Source organism: Chelmon rostratus, chromosome 5 (assembly GCF_017976325.1).
Source record: "Chelmon rostratus isolate fCheRos1 chromosome 5, fCheRos1.pri, whole genome shotgun sequence".
Lineage (NCBI taxonomy): Eukaryota > Metazoa > Chordata > Actinopteri > Chaetodontiformes > Chaetodontidae > Chelmon > Chelmon rostratus.
The window spans coordinates 14,941,700-14,964,299 of record NC_055662.1 but is presented as its reverse complement, the minus strand read 5'-3'; the positions used below and the strand labels follow the sequence as shown (position 1 = coordinate 14,964,299).

The 22,600-nt window shown below is 42.6% G+C and overlaps 2 protein-coding genes across 3 annotated transcripts; one reads left to right on the top strand and one right to left on the bottom strand.

Moving 5' to 3' along the window:
• Positions 1-1,859: 1,859 nt before the first annotated feature.
• si:dkey-178e17.3 (somatomedin-B and thrombospondin type-1 domain-containing protein) lies at positions 1,860-15,355 on the top strand. Of its 2 annotated transcripts, none has more exons than XM_041937542.1 (5): positions 1,860-2,305; positions 10,186-10,368; positions 11,062-11,152; positions 13,344-13,502; positions 14,088-15,355. In XM_041937542.1, exons 1-5 carry the CDS (start codon positions 2,056-2,058, stop codon positions 14,191-14,193), a joined length of 789 nt encoding a protein of 262 aa, XP_041793476.1. In that variant the 5' UTR covers positions 1,860-2,055; the 3' UTR covers positions 14,194-15,355. The 2 variants fall into 2 exon arrangements, with proteins under 2 accessions (XP_041793476.1, XP_041793475.1); XM_041937541.1 differs by having other exon boundaries at positions 10,183-10,368.
• Positions 15,356-18,114: 2,759 nt separating this feature from the next.
• snap29 (synaptosome associated protein 29) lies at positions 18,115-22,417 on the bottom strand. The gene is made up of 6 exons (XM_041937249.1): positions 22,343-22,417; positions 21,307-21,543; positions 20,959-21,152; positions 19,805-19,890; positions 19,619-19,723; positions 18,115-19,380 (listed from the first exon to the last, which is right to left on the bottom strand). The coding sequence occupies exons 2-6, from the start codon at positions 21,541-21,543 to the stop codon at positions 19,220-19,222; spliced, it is 783 nt and encodes a 260-aa protein (XP_041793183.1). The 5' UTR covers positions 22,343-22,417; the 3' UTR covers positions 18,115-19,219.
• Positions 22,418-22,600: the final 183 nt, after the last annotated feature.

Sequence of the window (22,600 nt, the reverse complement as noted above, 5' to 3'; positions counted from 1 at the left end):
GTGTGAAGGTGTAGGACAGTGCAGTGAGAGTCAGAGTACCATGCAGCACAGCGTATGGGTCTATAAGGAGCTAATTAGTGTCAATGCAACAGGAGACGACCTGGAATAGCAGCATGAATACTGAGACACAAATGCAGCACATGCCAAAAAGTTCATATTAAACAGTAGGTGGAGCTGTTGCTAGAGCCTCAAACACATCTGTGAATCCTCCTCTCCCCACTGCTCTGACACACACACACACACACACACACACACACACACATCGGTGATGAGAGAGACCTCCTCGCTCTTTATATCTGTACAATAGGGCTTTATGAGAAGGGTCAAAGAACCTACCAACTTCCCTTCATCCTAACATCATCACTCCCTCCTCCTCCTCCTCCTCACTGCTGCTGCAGTTTGGATTGGTCCAAAATTGCCCAAAAAATCTGTCATCATCTTCACAGGCATTAGCCACACAGCTCAGGCCTTCAGCTCATCTTTGAACTCAACAGATGGACTCCAGTAGCGGCTTCCTTTATTCTCGCCAACATGAAGGCCACAAATACTCAGAGGTGGGAATTAACATACACATTAAATGAAGTGTATCGTTTATACTTTTTCCTTTTTGTAGGAGGACATACTTGTATAAGTGGTTCCCAAAGGTTTGGGCCATGACTCCTTAAGATGAACGTTTTGACCTCACATTTGGAGAACATTTAAAGTCCTGAAGAGGTTAAATGAAAAGTATTTCACATATAAGATAATTTTATTTTTCATTCATTTGATCATCTTATGGCCCTTACATTTAGTTTGGGAGCCCATGGGGGTCCCGACCCGCAGTCTGGGATCCACTGTTCTTTATTATACCACATTATATCGTGGCTGTTCTCTGCAGGCTACGGTGAGCTCGTTTGTTGACGTTAAAAACAACCAACTGGCCTCCAAACAGACCAGCTAACCCTCATCTTACAGACCACATATAAATGTAGTGCTAATACTTGCTTATACAATACAGCGTGATGCGCTGCATCAACAATACCTTTTGTACATTACTCTTCCGTGATATTGCTTCTTCCACTGCAGCGGGGGATTTGGACTGTTATAATGGCGCTTGTCTTGTGTCTTTGTCGTCCTGATGCGCTTTTACAGTGCCCCCCCCCCCCTCCATTCACTCAGTGCCAGTGAAGGGTGAGTAATGTTATTGTTCTCCAGTCCTTCACTCAAAAGGGTGGATGCTCTTAGTTCTACAAAATGAGTGCAGATCATTTTGATGCAGGAGCTCAAAGAGGATCTCGTGTCTTTCCGCTGTTGGCTGAATCTTATTTTCATGCAAACTTCTCTTGTATTTTTGATTTAAAAAAAGATGTTGCGCCGCTGTCCGTGGTGCTGAATTTGATTTTCTGATCGGAAGCTCAGCGGATCTCGACGGCTTCAGAAACTTTTCACAGACACATTTTCAGTTGTGTGTAATGTTTTGGATTAGTTGAAATGTTTTTGGGCTCCACCTTTGGTTAAATCACTTCAAATGCCTCCATCAGGGCTAAGACACAGCCCTGATGGAGGCATTGCACTTTCCAAAAATGAACGTCTTGTTGTGATTTGCAACTCAGCAGTTGAGATGGTCCAATACCCTGTGAGAGAATAACAAGACCATCTGTGAGAGCGCTTATTTGTTTAGTTGCAAATTGCGCAACCAATCTAGAGAGAGAGAGAGAGGGAGAGAGAGAGGGAGAGAGAGAGAGAGAGAGAGAGAGAGAGAGAGAGAGAGAGAGAGAGAGAGAGAGAGGTGTGTGTGTGTGTATGAGGGGGGGCTGGCACTGTACGCCTTTCCTAATAACCAACAGTAGCTCTGAGGGGCGGTGTCCGACAGAGGGATAGAGGAGAGCTGGTGCGCACACAGGTTCCGCTTTTACGCATCAGTGGTTCGCGTAGGTGTCAATGCCGAAGTTACCTCGGATGTGGATTTTATGCAGAAAATACCACCAGCGTCTGTACAAAACAATTCAATTTTAAGCACCATCCAAAGTGAAGCATACACCAGCAGGAGTGTGCGGACCCAGGAAAGTTTCCGTCATGGGAGCGCATGGATGGAGCTCAGCGCGTCTTGGGTTTGTCGTTTGCGGATATTTGGCGTTTTTTTGCGGGGAGATTGTTCCCCGTGCTGAGGCGGGCTGCAGGGAGAGAGAGAGCCCAAACTGCTGCACCGGCCGGAACAACGAATGTTTCGAGTACACCAGGAGAAAAACGGTGTGCTACTGCGACACATACTGTCAGAAAACCGGAGACTGCTGCGAGGACTATCAGCGTGTGTGCCAAGTATCTGGTGAGTTTCTTGTTCTTTCCCAGCCACTTAAAATTTGACCTCAGACAAATTCAGAAATTGTGCATGCTTTTAAGGACTGACAACTCAAAGTCTGGGCGATAAATAACAGCTATACTGCACAGATTTCATGTGGATTTCAACTGTGTCCTGCTCAGTGACGCCTGTTGTTCATTGTTGTCCAGTTTGAGCCAGAGATGGCTGGCAGTGAGGTGACACGGAGACAGTGAGACATATTACACATAGCTGTCTCTAGTAGGCCCATTAAGGCTGTTTGTTTAAAGCCAGAGGTGACCTTTAGTAGGGGTGGACTTGGACTCCTGACTTCATGGTTCAGGTTGTGTGTATGTGTTTTCAGGTTTGTAGGATTGACCCTTGAACTGGCCATAAATTGGTTGGAAAGTGGAGCGAGTGGTCATAACAAAATCCCAAATCAGCACGGCAGATTCCTCTTCAACAACGAAAGAATAAACTGCGCTGCTTGAATCACGAGACAGAGGTTGATTGTTCAGACAATCCTTAAAATCTGTTTGTGTGTAACCTCTTCCCTCATCATTCTGCCTGCTGCTATATATGGACAAATGAGGGAATGGACACCATGGGAACAGACTGCCAAAGATGGTCAGGGTTACTGACAGAAGAGCTGTGCCTGAGATGTGACAGAGGCAGCTCTTACAGTATGTTGAAATATCCCAAGTTCACAAGGAGTGATTATCTATGTGTAGATACACTCAGAGTGCGACCCTCGCCTTAAGTGCACACTAACAAGCACCTGCAGGGTCGGTCCTATGAGTCAAAGAGCACTTAAAATGCAGCAATCCCTCTATTTAGGCACATTTAGTGTACACATGGTAAACCTTTGTTTGAGTGTTGAATCTGTTCTGTGATGTGAACAGGCTGCCTCCTCCAGACTTGAGTTAAAAGTGTTCACAAAATCACTGTGATGGAATACACTTTATTAGACCTCACTGTTTACTGCAGAACAGCTGAACCACCTGTTACCCACTGGTTAACAGCAGCATGTTGCAGTAATTCTCAAAAATCAGCATTACTAGCTAGCTTTAGTTAATCAATGTTTGAATGCATTTTTACTAATTGGGGATCCCTGAATTTCAGATAAAATCAATAAAAGTTGATCCGTGTGATGATGCAAATTGGAGATTCGTGATTTTGGAGATAAAAATTAACTTGACTTTTATTTTGGTAAGAGTGGCGTTTATGGCATGTGGCCACACACTGCAGAATTTTCTGATCAATCTACAGTTTCAGCTGAATTATGTTTTGAGATAAAACATTCAAAAACACCAATATAGCACTTTAAATGCTGTAAAGTCTGTGCAGAAATTCTAAAATACTGTGATGATCTAACAGTGTCCCAGTAAATAGGCAAGACACAAAGTTGTGTTTGTGCTTTTAAAATAAACTGTCAAGCTGTCTTCATTAGGGCAACAAAATGTGTGTGGAAAAAGACATTTCTAGCTATGTGCAACTTAAACGTACAGCGCATAGGAAGGAATACTGCAGGCTCAGATTTCAATTTGTTTTTTTATCCTCCGATCAGTCAAAGAGGCATGTAGAGACAGCATTTATCACCCAGCAGCCGGCTGAGTGCAGTTCAGGCATCGCTTGATCCATCCAGTGTGCCTGCCAAGCTAAAACTTAACAGAATAAGCACAGGAAGGTACATCAGGTCAGTGGTGAGTCATCACTGTACTGTTCAACAGCAGCTGGTCCCTCAGAGGTCAGCTAACGGCTGCCATGCGCATCGGTTCACGCACATATCAGTTAAGGATCTTTAGCGCCGTGGACCTCATGTGTTGCTCTGACAGGTCAGTCCTGATGGGACACACGCAGTCACACAATAGTGAGATGCAGGTGTTACAGGCTGGATAATGTTTCACTCTACAGAATATCTGTGAGGCAGGCTTAATACTCATTCACAAATTGGAATGATTTGTTCTCACACTTGTAAAACATGCTTTTGGGATTGTGTGTTTTTAATGGTTTTACAGTGTTTGGTCTGTCAGCTTGGTCATGACCTGTAAATGCTCTATGGATCAGTGAGCGCTGGAGTGATGCTGAGAAAAGCACCTTGACTTCCTCCCTCTGCGCCCTGAGCATCTGCACAGTATAAACACAACATGCAGCTTGTGACTTGGCTCAGTTCCACCAAAGCGCCCTGATGTGTTCTCACCCACATTGCACTCGGATTTTATCTGATCCTGATCCTGCAGCTCTGTAATGCATCAAGGAGCCTGTCTGTGTACTGTCCGTCACAGTCTGTAATTTAGTCGTGTCAGCTGTAGCCGAGCAAAGAGCTTTGAGTGGGTGACATCAGGGGAGAGACAGAAAAAACCTGCAGACTGTTTGCACCACAGTTGAAGCTCTTTCAAGTGAGACACAATTCTCTCCAGAGATGTCGTCCAGATGAAGAACTTGGCAGGATTTTGTGGGGGTTGTAAACAGTGTGGAGGATGTTCCTGTGCAATTATTATGACTCTGCTAAGAGCTGAGCGGTATTAACTTAAAGCAAGTGCAATCAGAGGTGGAATGTTTTAAAAACCCCCCTTCGACACACAAAGTAAAGCATCTTATGTTGTGATGCAATTTGAGGCTATGAGTTGTGGAGTTGTACAGTCATGCTTTATGTTTTAGATCCACAAGTTTGTTTAATCGCTCTTGAGGTTGAGGAGGTGATCTACAACAAGCTGACACGATTTGTCATCTAAACCGCTTTGCGTAATTTGGTCTGGCCTATTTCTAGTTTAGCTAGAAAAAGATTTTAGACCAAACAGTAATCAGCATACATCTTTGGTGTCAGACCCTCAGAAAGAGACCTTGTCGTGACACATGCAAACCTCAACTGTTGCTTCCTGGATCAACTTTAGCTTTCTTCCCCTTGCTATGCTATTACTGCAGGGTACTAATGGTCGTTAACAGAAATGTAGGACATTGCTGTATAATGTAGAAGAGGAGCAGACAACTTAAAGAAAATTGGATGCACTGATGTGTACAGTGTTAGAAATCCTGTTATAGGAGTACATTTGATACATCAAATAATTCCGGTGTCAGCCTCACAGTAAGTCTCTAATTGCTCATTCGTAGACCCATGAGATGAAACCAGCCCACAGGAGGATGGAAAGGGCAGCTCCTCTCCTCCTCTGTGGCATCTGGTAGTTCTCACTTCAGCAAATGCTGCAGCCTCTGCCTCAGATACACCAGAGGTTTACCCATCATGCATCTGTCTCTCCTGCTAGCACTTCTGCTTCTCCTCCTTTCCTTTAGGGCGCGGCACGCTGTCATGGCGTGATGTTTGCTTCTTTCCACCTACGTTCACTCCCTCTTTTTCTTCCTTGCTTCCCACACAATCTTTCTTTAACCTCTATGGGTAGTGAATGTTTTTGCCCAGCTCAGCTGAAACGAGCCAGCTGCTGTAGTTTCAGGGACAAACAGCCCGCTGTCCAGTTTCTCCTGGTAGTCAGATAGGACCGTGATAGATGCGCTTAGTTAGTCTTATTTCATTTTCAAGTTGTTAGGAAATTACATTTTAATTTTTTCTGCTTTATAGCATGTTGACATGTAAAATCGTCCGCTTCAGAGCAGGTCAAGTCTTTGAAAATGAAACGTCAAACAACTTTTTCATTTTCATTTTAATATAGTCATCGAACCCCCATATGAGTATGTGAAAATGCAAATGCAGATTGGATTACTGCATTTTCATTATCATTTTGACACAAAATAACAAATAATTACAAATTGTAATGCTATCATGGAATTATAGCTTTATTTTCATGCTTACATTGTCATTTTGATAAAGTCTCCTATGGGCTTCCATACTTCATGATAGGAAAATTTAAATGTTATATTCCATGTAAAACATGAAGGGTGTCAACAGTTTCCGCAAGAACTATTTCTTCAATAGAAAGTAGTGGGATGGAAAACTGTTCCAAGCAGCTTGGTGGATTATCTCGTAACAGGGACATTTGAATGTCCCTCTTCAGCAAATTCATGAAATCAGAGATGCACTGAAAACCATCTGCGGAGCAAGATGACTTAAGTGAAGTGACATTTAAGAATCAAGAAGAAGAGAAGAGCAATGTTAGCATTCTAAAACTCCAAGCTGAAAAAGTGAACATGGCAAACATACCTGCTTAGCATCAACTTGTTAGCATTGTTATGACGAGCATGTTCGTGTTAGCATTTAGTTTGAAGCACTGCTGTACTTATGTACAGCCTCACAGGGCCGGCGGCATGGCTGCAGACTTGGTGAGATATTCTTGCCCTGAAAAGAAACCAACAGGTTGTTCCTTGGATAAAGTTGTTTGTAATATATATTTTTTTCTTTGTTTTTTAACTATTTTTTTTTTATCATAAACCCAATGCAATATGTATAATGTTACTTTAGTTATTTTCATTGTGCTATAATAAAGTGTTGCGAAGCCATGCAATGCAAACCCTTCATAGGTCCTAGAAAATCTGTCTCAGCTGTGTTTGTAATGAATCCTTTTAATGAGTTGGTTTGCTTGGCTCCTGTTTTCAAGGTGTCTGCAGATTTATGTGCTAACCTGTCATTAGGGCTCAGTCCCGTGTCCTTCACCCCTTTTAACAGGCTCATGGTTCTCCCTTGTGTTGCCCAACATTATAAGGCTTGTCTGATGGGACCAAAGCCTAACTATTTCTATCTCTACTTGGAGGGAAGCTGGCTGGGGAGGTTTTGGGGTGCAGTGGTCCTCCAGAGCAGCTGGACATCTGGGTCCCATCAGAGAGGAGACAGGGGGGTGGATGGAGGGGGTGGGAGAGTGAAAAAGAGGACCAAAAAAAGGAGACAGATGGGGCAGAAAGAACAAGAGACAGTGTGGGACAAAGTGATAATAAAGGGAGGAGAAGATAAAGGAAATTGGACGGGCAGGAACCCTAAAATGGAAGCAGAATTCAAGGAGAGTGAAAGAAAAGGCGAACGAATGACAATCTGAAAAGCTAGATAGTGCGCTATTATCTCATTGCAACAAGTGTGACTGGAGATGGGCTGACAAGTCGGGAGATAAAAGTGCTGGTGTTGGATACACATTCAGTGGTTTAGTTCAGCTAGTGGTGTTTGTCTGAAGCTCTGCCAACTGACGGCTGCCACAGACACCGTCCTAGCAAACTCCCATCACTCTGAACTATAGCTGCATTTTCTAATATTTCTAATATTTCTCCAGATATCATGCTTTCAAGCCTTGGCAAGTGTTTGTGTGAGTGTGGTTTGATCAGATTTAACTGACAATGACCACTGGGTAACAACCAACTGTTAGCAGAGTTTGAAATCTTGAATGGTGCATAGAAATTTGTGACTTCGCACAGAAGAAAAAAGAAATACAAAAATCTTTCATGTGAAACAACAAAAACTTAATTATCTTAATTTTAGCAGAAAAGTGTGTGTGCATGAAAGAAGAAATGTGTTTTCAGCACCTTTAATTTCTCTGTACTAGTTTTTCAGTGTTCAAAGGTCAGTATAATATTAATATTGTGCTCAAAAGAGTAGATATACAGATCTAAAGTCAGTGGTAGATAAAACAGTCTCTGTTTAAGTCTTCTTTATGGGGAAACATAAACCTTTAAGTACTTGAAAACACTTTGTAAAGATTATCAGCTGATCGAAAAGACAAAAGCTGAACATGCTGACAACGAGTGCCATTTGTTTCCTGTATGGGGGTCAGAGGTCAGAGGTGGTGGCATGCTTTCCAACTGAGGACTTTCTCGTCAACAATGGGGACAGGGGGGAAACACTGGCTGTAAGCTCTGTGGGTCAGGCCGTGTCAGACAGTCAGCAGGGTTATAATGTGGGTGGTGGGGCTGTCGCACTGGTGGCACCAGAAACAGAGCCGGGGACCACCACAGTTTGGGTAATTGCCTTCTGACCTCTGGCGGCTTAAGGCCAGCGGGCTGAGACCTCCAGACAGGGCCTCAGTCCTGTCCTGTTGGTGTGTATGTCAGCGTCGATCAGAGGGGTAATAGCCCTGTTTCCTCTCGGGGGCGGGAACTTGCTGACCCTATCGGTTTCATCGCACACCCTCTGCAGTGAAGACCTCATCTGCCTGCTTGCTCATCTTTTTCCCACTATGAGAAGGAAAAACAGCAACATAAAAACTGCCCCTGTGAACGTCACAGGATGTTGAGGAGGGAAGGAAAGGCGAGGGGACAGGAGTAAGGATAAGAGGAGGTGGAGGAGGCAGGAGAACGGAAGCCGATATGGTTGTGGTGTCTGACTCGCTCACACCCCCTCGATATTCTTTCAAGAAAGTTTATGTCACTCTGCAAGTCTGCGCAGGGTAATGTGTACGCCTGTGTGTTTTAGGGCGATGACTGAAGGTGGAACAAGCCCAAGTGGGTGGGTTTAATCTGACAGAAATTGTTTTCGATGTGTGTGTGTGTGTGTGTGTGTGTGTATGTGTATGTGTGTGTGTGTGTGTGTGTGTGTGTGCGTGTGTGTGTGTGTGTGTGTGTGGTGATATGGGAAAGGCGGGTGTCAGGTGGGCAGCACTAATGTGCAGGAATGCAGAGATTCCACAGTGGCTTTGTGGATCGGCTGTGTCACTGAGACAGCTGCCCCCCCTCCGAAACCCCAACAGGACCATGGGAATGAACCGAACGGGCGGCACCTTGAAAGCTCTCTCGCTCTCTTTCTCCTGTTCACACACACACATACTTATCCTCTGGCAGCATTGTACTGTAGGGTGAGTGCACATTATAAAGACAGAGTTAGGTAGATTAGATGGCAAGGCAGGATTAGATTCAGTTATGGTATATTTATCCTCTCTCTCCCTATAATTTCGCCAAGAACATCTAAGAGCCTCATGCTGTGTGCACCTGCTCTCATTGTATTAAACTTCTATTGTCTATTCTATTCTATTGTCACAAAAGCTCCACACCAGTATCAGGCTTTTTGAAGAAAGTATTGTGGTGCATGTTTACGTTCATTAATTTGTGCGTGAGCGTTTGAGTGCCTCTCCTCATTTCTTAATGGAGTGGCCACTTCCTCTCTAAAACAAAACTGTTAAATGTCTGCCGCTATTAAAACTCTGTGTTGGACAAGGCTTGATTACTGCTGGAGACTCTTGGCTTTGATCAAAGCAGTCATCTAAGAAATACAGCTTCCTCTTAGCCTGATGTAATTGGCTAAATCAGCCTACAGAACAAGACGCCTGATTGCTACTGCTGCTGTGTTTATGTGTTGTGCTGTAGTTGTGTGTGGGGTAGAGGAAAACCAGAGAGAACAGGATGCAAAATTAGCTCCCTATTTAAATGGTCCCCACGTTTGACCTGAGTCGCAGACTTCCTGAGTCTGGGGTTTGGCTGATCTGGCAGTACTGGATGGTAATGACCCAGTCACTCGCTTGCCACCCACTGACCTGAGTAAATGCTCCCTTCAATATTATACAACTGTGTATCAGGGTGTGTGTTGGTGCTCACACTTTTAGCCATGCAGTTAGGCATGGCAGCAAAGATTAGGGCAACATTTGCAGCTACCTCTGGGGTAAAGATCAATTCATCCCCTGGAGAGCTCGAGTCTCATGAAGATATTTTCTTCTCAGGTCGTTTAATCCTCCTGAACTGAAACTCATTTTGCTTTCCAAAAATGTACTTCTCTGTATGTAACACTAAAAGAAATCCTAAAGTCAGTCTTTTTTTTTTTGTCCTCGTTGAGCTGTATGTACTTTTGTTTCCTATGCAAGTACGCTAAGTGCAATGTTTAAATGGAATTGAGTCAAATCCCTAGTAAGTGACCTAAAACCACTAGAGGCTCCAGATATTTACTGACTTCAATCTTCCTTGGATGCTTTTCTCCTGATGTTTATCCGAAGCCCTCAGCTGATCTCTCTGTCTCCCTGCTTCCCTAGCAGCCATTGACTGTGTGGTGGGATCATGGGGTCCCTGGTCATCATGCACATCTCCATGTGGTGTTGGCAGCACAGAAAGGAGTCGCCAAGTATCTGTGCCCCCTAGAAATGGCGGCATGCCCTGTCCTGACCTCAAACAGCGTCGAGGATGCTTTGGAAACAACGCCATATGCAGCACCGCGAAAGGTGAGAGCCTTTTCCACGTGTCCCTACGTGCGCGCATTTATGCATGCACACGCTCCTGCTCTGAACTCTGTTACATATTTATCTGGAGTTTCAGTCGTCTCGGGGGTACCTCTTGTTAACAGTTTTACTGTAAGCAACACATCTGTTCTGAAGCCTTATCTCCAGCTGCACTGTTTCAAAAGCCAGAACACAGATAAACACTTTTCCATGTGGGAGATTTCCAAGGAAAACTGAGTACCGCTCCACTTCACACCACTTTCATACATTTAATACACTGAGTCATTTTGAGTCATGGGATCAGCTGCTGTATTTGAAGTATGGCTCGTGTTTATACCACTCTGACTCTTCTGTACACAATTCAGTACTTTGACTCTTTGACAAGATTAAAACATAACAAAACATAAACATGCATGTTTGTCTTACAAATGTAGTGAAGTAAGTCATACGTTCCAAAGAAATAATGCTCAGCTCATGTAGATTCTTGTACTGTACTTAACACGGCCTGCTCTTGTTGTAGTAGAGCTTGATGTTTTAATGGTACAGTACAGTACTCAGGTAAATGTACTTCATCACTGTCCACCCCTGCTTCTCTGTAATAAAAAAAAAGACGCTCTCTGGCGGAAACAAGAGCTTATCTGACATAATTGTTGCCTTTTTCATTTCCACCTTTTCATCCCTGCACCTGACCTGCAGAGGTGGCAAAGATCCTGCCTGATTCTTTCAAGAGGAACTTCAAGGACCCTTGGAGGCGACCACACATGCTGATGAAGGAGGAGAAGGCCAGGTAAGGCGTCTATAATCGCACTGCAAACAAACACGCAGGGCCGCTCACGACTGACCCAGCCAGCCCTCTTTGTTTCCGTCTGTGGTGCTGGCTTTCATGTGCAGTCGATGCAGAGAGGGGGTAATTACAGCTGAAACGTCTGGCACGTACAATGATCACATGTCCTGGGCAGAGATTGAGATTTTAGAGCAACTGAAGAGTTTGATTTCAAAAATGCTATCTGTGTATTTGCATGAAATTTTCCTGCTCAGTGTTTCAAAAAGCGTATTTGACTGTAACTTTAAAAGCACAAGTCTGACTCATGTCTCATGTCTTTCAGGGTCTTTTTTCCTTTGTCTTTTTTCCTTGTGCAAGTGCACTGAGTGCAATGTTTAAACCAGAATCACGTTCCTTGTATGTGCACACATACTTGGCCAATAAAGCATATTCTGATTCTGACTCTAATTATAACCAACAACATGCTATGCTTTTTACTTTTTTTTCTGAGAGAAATCTTTCAGATGTTTGCTTCCTCATTCTGGAATAAACCCTAAGCTGCATTTTAACTTTTCCGATAGCTGGATTTTACTCCTCACATTTAACTTAGTTTCAAAGGTCACTTTAAGATCAACTTTGTGCTCCAAAAGATTAGAGAGTACAGACCAAGGCCAAGGTTGCCATAACATGCAGAGACTTGAAATTGCTTTGACTGTGTAACATGAACGCTGTCATTGAATATTTGCATCGTGAGGTGACCTTTACTGATAAGGCAGCCATAATCCATGTAAAAGGTAAACCCTCCCTGCATAGATGTCATCTTTGATCAGAGCTGATTGCAGATGTTCTCAGAGAGACCAGGGAATAAAATCAAGGCTGGTTTCCCGACAGCACACAGCCTTTAACACTGATTAAAATGGACATCGGATACTTTTGTTTTGACTGAAATACAAAGCAACAGGGGATTGGAGGCACATTACTCATAAATGAGAGCAATTCAACATGAATGACACAGAGTTAAGGTGATTTCACACAGACATCTGGTGCCCTGCTGTTGTCATGGAAATTGACCTGGGAAACGAGGGGTTAAATGACATAAAATGATGATCGGTAGTTTTCCTTGGATCTACAGTTACAGTTCCGTCAGGAATGAAGACATAAAAGTGTTTCACAGGTGAAAAAGTTAAGAAATCCCTCTTCAGCAATTCCATGTGTGCATGTACTGAACATAGACTCTCATTATACTTCAGCATAACTCAAATAATCCCAATGCCATATGCTAATGAATGTTGTTGAAAGAATCCATCAAGTGTAAGTGATTAAGGTTTTCTTCACTTTCCTTATATTCTCGCTAACACTTGCTGATTTGCCTCGGAGCAAAACCTTCTGCAAAATGCAAGCACGAACATTTCAGACCTGAATAACAATATCATAAATATTCAGACTCATATGGTCTTTAAAAAAAACTTTTTTCCCCCAATATTGCTTGTAGACAAAGTCCTTAAACATCACTCTGAGAAAAAACTGCAGTTTCATGTTTTCTTTGACAAACCGTCCCACTGGGGATGGTGTTTTGTCACAGCTGTCTGAATCAGAGACAAAATAAATAGTGCACGAGTTCAAAGTGCCTGCCAGAGAACACAGTGAGCAGAAAAACAAGACTTTATTATTGTTTCCAGTGCACAGAGTGAGCTGTGTTGATATTAGGACCCTGCAGGTGACCATGACACTGCTGGATCACCTTCAAATGGAACAAATCTCTTATCTGGATGTTTGATCAGTCCTTTGTCTGGTTATAGCTGTGATCAAGCACAGCTTGCTGGGTTGGATGACCACTTGGCTTTCGTCAATCAAGCCATGTTGGATTGCTTTTTTTCTCTTGAACTACTTCAGAAGAGGAGAGGTGTGAGGAGTGTTTAAACCTTTTTGTCTCTTTGTGCATTCATCTGGATATTTTCTATTTTGTTGTTGATGCTGTTGTGGCATGTTTGAGTGAATGATGACTGTCCAAAGCTCAGTTCAAAGGAGACAATACTAAATGTTGAGGTCTTGGCTGCAGAGCAGTGTGAGCAGCATCCCACAGGATTACGTCTGTAGCCCAAAACTGTGTGTTTTTACTTTTTGACCCCTGCAGTTTTATAATCAAATCAAAGTGAAATCTATTATTTTTGACACTTTTCCTTTCTCTCCCTGTCTGTGCCCTGCCTGCTTGCAGTTACTGTGTGTACCTGCGTGTGAAACAGGCCAGTGCAGCATGCAAACTCAAACTGTGGAGTGCTCATCTGGTGAGGGAGAGACTGGTGTGTGCAGAGTGTCAGAGTGATGCCATGTCAAAGTCAGACCGCTGTGGAGGCGACGGCCTAGAGAGCACCAGGTAAGCCAAACAGCCAACACTGAAGACATGTTCATCCATTAATGCAGCTTAGCCATCTGCAGACTGGCTGGACTAACAACGAAGTGAAAAGCCCATGAGCAAGGCACTTAATGGCATTTAATATACTTTATGTCCTTGGAGGCAGTTAAAGGTAGAGTATGCCGAATGATTAGCTCATCTTAGCTAGATTAATAATGTCTATGGGATCAAGTAGTAGCTGCTTCTGAAAGAAGGGAAACACCTTCCCCTACAGAGATGGTGTAATTCATACTTTGTGCTCGTTAGCCAAGCACGAGCATATTAATTTGCTGTTTCAGAGCATCAATCTGTGAAGTGTTCAAACACAGCTGCTATTTGACCCCAAAGACAATTGAACTAACCTAACTCAGACATTGGATAGTTTGGAAAAAGAAACAGTTCCTCCCAAAACTGAAGTGGCCTTTTAACCTCCCTACACGACCTATGTCATCAGTGTAATTTGAAACATGCTATAATCACAAAACTATCCCACACAAAGGATTAGATTTTAATATTACCGTATTTCCACTTGCTGTTTCACACCTGATACGGTCCTCTTCTTCCTAGGACGTTCTGGGCCGCAGCCTCAGTCCCGGGCTGTCACGGTTCCTGGGTGCGGGAGTCGTCTTCAGAGGGTTGCCGGTGTCCTCCCTACTCTGTGCTCTTTGTGTGAGCCGACGCGCAAATGGCAGACATCCGTATGCAGGGACGAGACTTCCCTCAACGCCTCCTGCTAACTGTGGAGCTAGAGCCCCGCCAGCCAAGCCAGACCCCTCCGATCCAGGTTACTGGATGGGTAACTCAAGGAGATCAGCAGCATCCTGCCACTTTTTCCTTTCACCTCATACTCTGTACTGTATACACTATTGCCAAGCACTCAGAAATTCTTGCATTTTAATTTCAGATTTTATAGCCACGTTATGTACTTATATTACTCCAAAGCACAGCAACATCTATGCCTTTTTACCTCTCAATCTTTGCTATCTACCTCCATCAATGCAAGTGCATTTGTTAATGCATAATGTATAAATATATAAATATATTATTTTGCTTTATACATTTTCTACTTTTGATTGTTTATGTGTTATGTGTATGTGTCTATATAGCTACACTTATTTGTATCCCACAGTTTAAACACCAAACAGCAAGTGCTGCACCCAGTTCAGGCCCCAGTCCAAAGGGTCCTAAATCATCTGCAGGTTGGAGATCCAAATTGTACCCAATGCTAGAATACTCGAGTCTATATATCTGTGTGTCGCAGTTTTGTCCCTGTCATAGTTTCTTTTCAACAAAAACATTTATACCAGCAAGTCACGTTAAATATCAGGTATTGATTCTCAGGTGCTGAGATTTGTGTCTTTGTCTCCCATCAAGCTTCCTCTTTCATGTCCGCCTCGTCTGATGGTCACTGACGTTTTTAGTCGTTTAAAGTGACTCACAGCTGAAATCAGTCCCATCTGTTCAGGCCTAATATTGTTGGAGAGGAAAAAGAGCCATTTTAGAGAATTTCACTGTGGTTCTCTCTGTCCTCTGTGTCCAAGACTGAAAAGAATTGCAGATTAACCGCAGCTTTACCCTCTTGAATGAAAAACAGGAGTCAGTCGACTGACTCGCTACGCCTTCCCGCACCTCCTGTCCTGCTGGTTTAAGAGGAGGACAAGTGCAGTCCCAGCGAAGGGCTTTTCTCTCTGGAAAGCTGTGACCTTCTCGTTCTCTCCCCGGTCTGTGTCTGTGTTTGTGTGTTTATTTATTATAAAACAAGTGACGATTTTATTAGTGCAGCACAGCATACTCTGTACACTGTCCATTAGTGAAAATAAACAACTATACTGTCATTTCTCCCCCTCTTGTCATATTTTCTGATGTGGGTGTTTCATTGCATCATGGCAGTCAGATTAAGCAACACTTGGAACAGTTACACAGACCACCGTTAGCATTTCTGACTTCTCCCCTCTGCAATTACCACTATGAGCACAGTACCTCTCATTTTGACTGGTGTTTACATGCAGCGCCTCACAGTTGAAAGAAGAACGCTGCTGAACATACGTAGGTTAATGCAAACATGTACCCATCAACGTATTTGTGCTGCATTCTTGGCATTTTTCCCCCCTGTGCTGTAAACGTGATGACGACAAGCAAAATTGCAACTAATGTGTATAATCATGTTTTTTGTGCAACGTTCTTCTACAATCTGCAGTGTTGTGATGGAACTGCCAGAGACGATGTGTGGACAGGCTCAACGTGAGGCCCGAGACACTGGACAACTTACATCATCTGAAAATACATCTTTTTCTTTTTTTGGTTTGTTTTCACAGCAGCTCTGAGCAGAGAAAGACAGTTTGCCTCTTCCTCCATGTGATATATGGATTAGTGAAGTTATCATGGAGGAGGGGGGGGGGGGGTCTAAACCTCGGCTCTGACTCTGAAGTTTGTTTATAAAGCCGTTGCTCCTCATCTGTGCTGGCAGTTTTAAAACCACAATGTCACAACCTTCTAATGCTTTCCATGTTTTTTAGCCTTATTAAAAACCCACTGATGCACCCATGTCATTGCTTATTAGTCAGGCTGTTCACTGTTTAACCCCCCATCACAAGCAGCAAGGTAACGAGACTCAGCACAGGAAAGATGGGGTAAAAAACAATTTAGGATGGATTTTAGGATGTAAACATTACATTAGGCTTTTAGTTGAGACAATATTAAATGGCACTCAATATCTTCGTAAATGGAGCGTTTTTGGAACATGTGCATTGAAAAACGTGATCTATGTGGAAAACGTGACGACCAGATCTAACAAATCCACACTTTGAGGAAGAGTCATACTCCTGGCTCTTTTCACGTGTTTCATCTCAGAGGAACTTTACCTCCTCCATTAATCTCTCTAGCCACCCTACCCCTTTTTTCTGCACTCCTCCCTCCCTCCCTCTCACCAGCTCCCTACCAAACTCCCCTCCGTCAGCACAACTCTTTATTTTCTCTTACTACAACAGTGGCAATAGAGTGCTGTCAGCCTGACAGTCCATCCACTCTGAGGCAGGCTTTACCCCCATGGCTGCCCTGCCTCTGCTGCTAACCCGCTTTCCAAAGGGCAGGAAGGCCCATCTCTGGCCCAGTGCCTGATGGGCTCCGACAGCAGTGTGTTCTGGGATTACGCCCGGTGAAAAGGGGGGCATTCCAGCACCGGCGGCCTTTGTCACAGCACGGCCACTGTTTGCTTTTGACAAGACAGCTGTTCAAAGCCCTCCCGGCCCCCACGGATGGCGTGAAGGGAAAGAGCCCAGGGGTGACTTCCGTTTAATGGTAGTGTCGCTGCCACCTCCACCTGAGGTCGCATCACCTGTATATTCATCCCCAGTGTAGCCCCAGTTTGTGCATTTCACTGAACCACGCTGTTTTTACATGATTACATTCAAGCCACAAAAGCAAGTGAAACATTTTTATCCCGCAGCTAGAAGAATATTCCCTCCAACTGCTCAACCAAGGTGAAACTGAAAATCTGAATTGCTTTGCCTACTGGAGCAACCTTGACTTTTTATGTCAACATCTAAGTGATTTTGTAATTACCTGCACTCTACGTTTCCATTGACCTTGTTTACTCATTTGTGTATACCGCACATGCAATAGGAGGAGTCCCATTTTCTGTGTTCCAGTGCAGGGTCATACCTTGGAATGATTTGCCCATCCACAGCAAATCTGCTGATCAATTAATGGACTCATTCTTACATGAAATATGCTTTTTGACACCTTGAGAACTATAACTGTTCCTCTATGATTATTTTGAGAGCAGTTGGTTCTGCAGCATTCAACCAAGCCTGGCTTCAAATGAAAATAAGATAAAATAGAAACATATCTAGAGATCTGGGAATTTGCTAAAAACAAAACAAACAAAAAAAGCCCTTCCAGTTCAGATATGCAGGGGCCTCCATCAGCTCGGTAGTTGGTACCCCCGTTTTCCCCTCTGTGTCGCCCCTGTGTTGCGTATGTACGTGTTTTTGGGAAGTGTGTACTGTAATTAGCAAGTCATCCTAATGAGGGCCTCTGTAGGAGCAGCTGGTCCAGCACAGAGGAATGATAATGAATAGACGCCTCGACATGAGGAGCTGAGCGACACACAGCATCACAGCTGGTGCACAACAGAGCCAGTACAGTAAACACACACACATCCTATGATGATTATATCGGAAAAAAAAACACTCCACAATAATCAATGATGCGTTTTTAAGAATTGCGCATCACTGCAAGCCAGAACATTTCAAGGTTTTTAGTGTTGTAAACTGTAGTTTCTGAGGTTATGCTAAAACAAAATTTACCAAATAGACTTTTGATCCTAAGATTACTTTGAGAGTACAGAGTTTGGTTTACATGGTTTGTGAAAGGGGATCTTTTCTACTTTCATCTAAAGGTATCACCCTGTTGCTATATCACAATGCATCAAAAATGAAAAGGTACTGTGCTAACAAACCATCATCATACCACCAGTGCTATTTCTCTGCAGGGGCTCATGCAAATTCCAGCCTGGACATGTGGCGTCCCCTTGTGGCGCTTTTGAATTCCAGCGCCAAATCAACAGAAACACAATTTACAGGACAACTGTGACCCCCCTCACATATGTTTTTATTGGGTACGTGGTTTTGAAAAGAAAACATGATATACGTAGCAAAAATGAAACCTTGTGACCATAAATCATTATCGTAATATTTCATTACGATACCCATGTGTTTTAATTCATAAAAAACATGGTAGTGGTTAATCTACTCATAAAAGCATCCCAGGGAGGATGTATGATGATGATGATGATGATAATGGGGATATTCTTTCAGTTTTGAGATATTATATTCACAGCTAGCTTGTTCACATGATGTACAATCATTCACTCCATCACATTCTGCAGCATTCAATAAAATATTTATAGAAACAATTGATATAAAGCTAAGGAAAGCACTGAGGAACATGAACATACATACAAAGTGAAGCAACTTGTGGTGAGAAAATACCACTGGAGACAGAAGCAGACACAATACCATAGTGTACTGTACATACAAGCTATCTGTAAGGCAAAAGTGACTTGAGCAGACATCCAAAGTGTTTCTGTATGTACGTAAAGGCAGGTCCAGGAATTAGTTAGCACTGACAAATGAACTATAAACACAAAACATTCTAGTTTTAGACGTACACCTTACTCACCAGTCATCTGTTTTGCCTGAATAATGAGCGAACTCGTAGCCACTGGAACGTCTTTGGCAATCAAGAAAAGCTGTTCTCTGATCTCGGGTGCTCTGATCACCCAAACCAATGCAAATCCAACAAACTCCATTTACACAGAAGTGCAGTGCAGCTTGATGGAGACAATGAAGTGTTTTAACCTGGACAGAGACAGTCTTTTACATCAATACACACACGAAACAGAGTCTTTCCTTCAAAGCACAAAAATAAAAAATCAGTGAAGTGGAAGGAAGAATTTCTATGGAAACTTAAAATTTGTGGGCAAATCTGAAACGAGAAATGACCTTCAGGCATTCAAGACGAAAATAATAAGGACAAAAATAGGTTCACTTGTTTATCTGCTAGAGTTACAAGTTTCATCCATAAAAAACTTTTAAAAAATCAAAGAATACATACTGTAATCAACAAAAGCCTGGATGGAGAGACAAGTGAGAGGATGACCTATTGTTGTCTTTTGTCAGTAAGTCCAAGTGTTTGTTTCATTTGAGTTTTTTGATCTGTTGGTTTGTGTTCTGGATCTTGCTATCCATCTTGTCCACTTTATTCAGAAGAGCATCAATGGAGTCGTCCTGGTTGTCAATCTCAGACTGGAGACCAAGACCAAGGTTCTTCAGTCTGCTCAAGCCATCGCACATCTCATCTGGGAAATTCACAAAGGACATTAGTTAAACTGTGGATTGGCAAACAGCAGGTAAAGGGATTGGGTTAAGTTTTTTTCTTTTAACATTATGACAAATAATATCTTACATCTGACACAGAATATACAGTACACTGCTATTTTACATTCCCCAATGAGGTCATTTTCATCAAACTGTTTCTAGTTGTCATAGTCAAGTAGAAATACAAGCAAATTAATTTTCAAGATTTTGTTTCATTACCTAAATTTTTGTCAAGGGTCTGGTGAGCCTCCCTGAGGTGTCTGTTCTGAGGGCATCCACTCTGTCTAGATGAACTGCCATCCAGTGATGCCGCAGCTCCAAATCCTGGAACAAAGAAATGAGAAATGGTGGCAGACACTTTGTGGTATGGTTATGCAATGCTGCGGTTCTTGTGCAAACTCTTACCTCCTGTATCCAACTTTCTTAGGTTGGGGTGGCTGGCTTGGTACTTGTCTTCATGCTGTCTGCTGCTAGACAAAGCGTTCTGTATTCTAAGAAAAGGGAAGTAAAGGACAGGCAATGACCAGTGGCTGGGAATGCCAAAAGCACAAATTTTATGGCAGCATTACTCAAACACTAATTCTGAGTCACTGTTATATTGGCTTTGTCATAAATTATCTCCAACTTGGCTCTAGAAATCTCAAATACATAGAACTAATCTGTTTTTGAAGTTATGGATTATAGTTTAAACATATCTAACAGTGTCATTCTGAACTTTGCCTACTTCATCAAACTAGATAAGAGGTGAGCCTTACAACACGAAGAAATATACCAATATCATGGGTATACTAAAAAAAAAAATAGGGACTATAAAAGATCTGCCAGGGGAGATGAGATGGTAGTCAGAGTTGTGTCCATAATTCATTGAGCCTACTCCAAAACTGACTGTTCAAAAAAGGTCTTGGGTGGATGATACTGCCCATTTTCTGTAAACACAGGTGGGTAAAGTATTGCTACATCAGAGCCTAAGGCCTTTCGGTTGTTGACACAACATACTTTACATGCAGTTAGAGAGCAAAGGATGAATAAAGCTATTTGAGCAGTTGGTGTCAGGAGTAATCTATATTGCAGCTGTGTTTAATTTAACTCTCATCTTGTACAAGCAAGGAAAATGATGGATTATATCACAACTGACTAAACACACACAGTGTGTGTAAAAATAACAACAGAGTGAAAAAAAAATACTTTTTTCTTTGAGGGAAAAAGGCATGCCACCTTGTTCTACTTCTTCACTATACATAAATTGTAGACCCAATACTGAAGATCATAAATTGCATTCAAAATCTTCTGCCTGTCATCAGCCATGTATTGAATTAGATGCATTGGAGACTGATGTGGCTAAAAATAAACTCATCTTCATTCCATGTTTTCAGGACAAGACAAGAGTCTTAGTTATGTTTGCCTACTTGCCTGAAAATGTGTTGAAAGAATTATATTGTATATGGAGCACTGTTGGGACCTAATGTTTTTATTTAATCATATGAAGTTGTTTTACATATTTGAATTCCAATATTTAAGTACTTATAATAATAAATTAACTATATTATACTGAATCTTACCCTTCGCTGGCCTGGTAGGCTTTTGCCTCCTCAGGTGGTGGCTTTGTCTCTGGTTTCCCCTTGAAGTAATTGACAAGGCCGCCCCACACACTCTTGATACCGTTAATGTGCCTCTGACTAGTCTTCAGGTCCTGATCCATGTTGTCCAACATCTTGTCCGTCCTCTTCAGAACCTCACCCTGTCGTATCAGCTCCTACAGAGACAAAGAGAGAAATAATAGGTAGATAGACCAAGAATGTTAGAGAGAGGAGAATGAGAGAAACAAAAAAATTCTTTGCTGACTGTCACCCTCTCAGAGACAAGGAAAATCTTTGTGCACCAGGGTGAAGCAGATTAAATTGAAATACCTCTGCAGTTTCCACACCCATCTTCTCTGATTCATAGATGAGGCCGAGGGAACGGTAGCTGCTGTCCACAGCAGACTGAGCAGTTCGCATCACTTCCTGCTGGAGGTACCTCTGCCTTCGCTCTGCATCACTCATCCCGCTGTCTGTGGAGTCGTCATTAAACCCCCTACTTTTAGGCTTAAAATCTTCCTCATCGTCATCATCTGCAAACGGGTTGTGGGATTTAGGGTAGGCCATCTGTGGGGCAGACACACAATGTTTTGACAAGTTTTCAAACGTATCTCATGTTCTCCATCTTTGTCAAGCTACTACAGCTGAGGTCAAGAATGAACTTTGAGCGTTTTGTTTAAAAAGCTCCACAGTGTGACATTTTGACGTTTGAAATGGGAACAACAGTGTTTGAATCACTGGTTAGGGAGTCAGGGTACGAAATTTGACCATTTACTTTGTTTCGGGCTCTGGTAATTTTACTTTCGTTTATCAGCTTTTCGCATTCCGCAAACTATCTGGTTAGCTCCTCAATTAGCTCACTACACAAAGAACACATTGATTTACAACAATTCTGAAAATAATACCTGGTTGTATCCCTACAACAAGGAATTTTAAGAATTATGTGATCCTCACTTTACATTTGATTTGACAATTGTTATCTCGACTTCGAGACAAATCAATTAAAGGCTGTATGTTGTTAGTTTCATCTATCCTAGCTACAACTTCCACACAGTACAACAAAAGTTTTGAACAATCGAGAGAGAGTCGATCAAAACGTTTCATGCTAATCATCTGCTTAAACAACTTATGGATTATGCCAAGTAATGTACATTGTTGCATAAAGTTAAAACTAGCTCAGGGGTGTCGGCTAGCTAGCCAACCGCTAAGTGAGTAAATAACGAGGACTGCCAGCAAACCAAATAGCACGGCCATGAGCCAATACAGGACGCCGGTGTGCTAACATTGACGTTTTGTTCTCCTAGAATAGAAAGTATATGAAATAAAACTATCAAGATCATAGGTACAATCAGTTGAACAACCAAACCTTTGACCGTCTGAGCTGTAACGTTCGACGTTGTTGTTGCTCCGTCAGATGACTGTGAACTACAGAACACTTCCGGTCACGCTTTTGGTGACGCTAGCGTGTGCTGTCCCTACGGTCATCCTGCGCAACGAAAACGCATTCGGTGATACTGCCCTTACATGCTAAAGAAACGTCCTTAAATTTAACGCTGGACGTCAAAGTTTCGTGTTTTAACTGTCACCCAAGTTAAAACAAATTTTGCATGGTCAAATACAATAT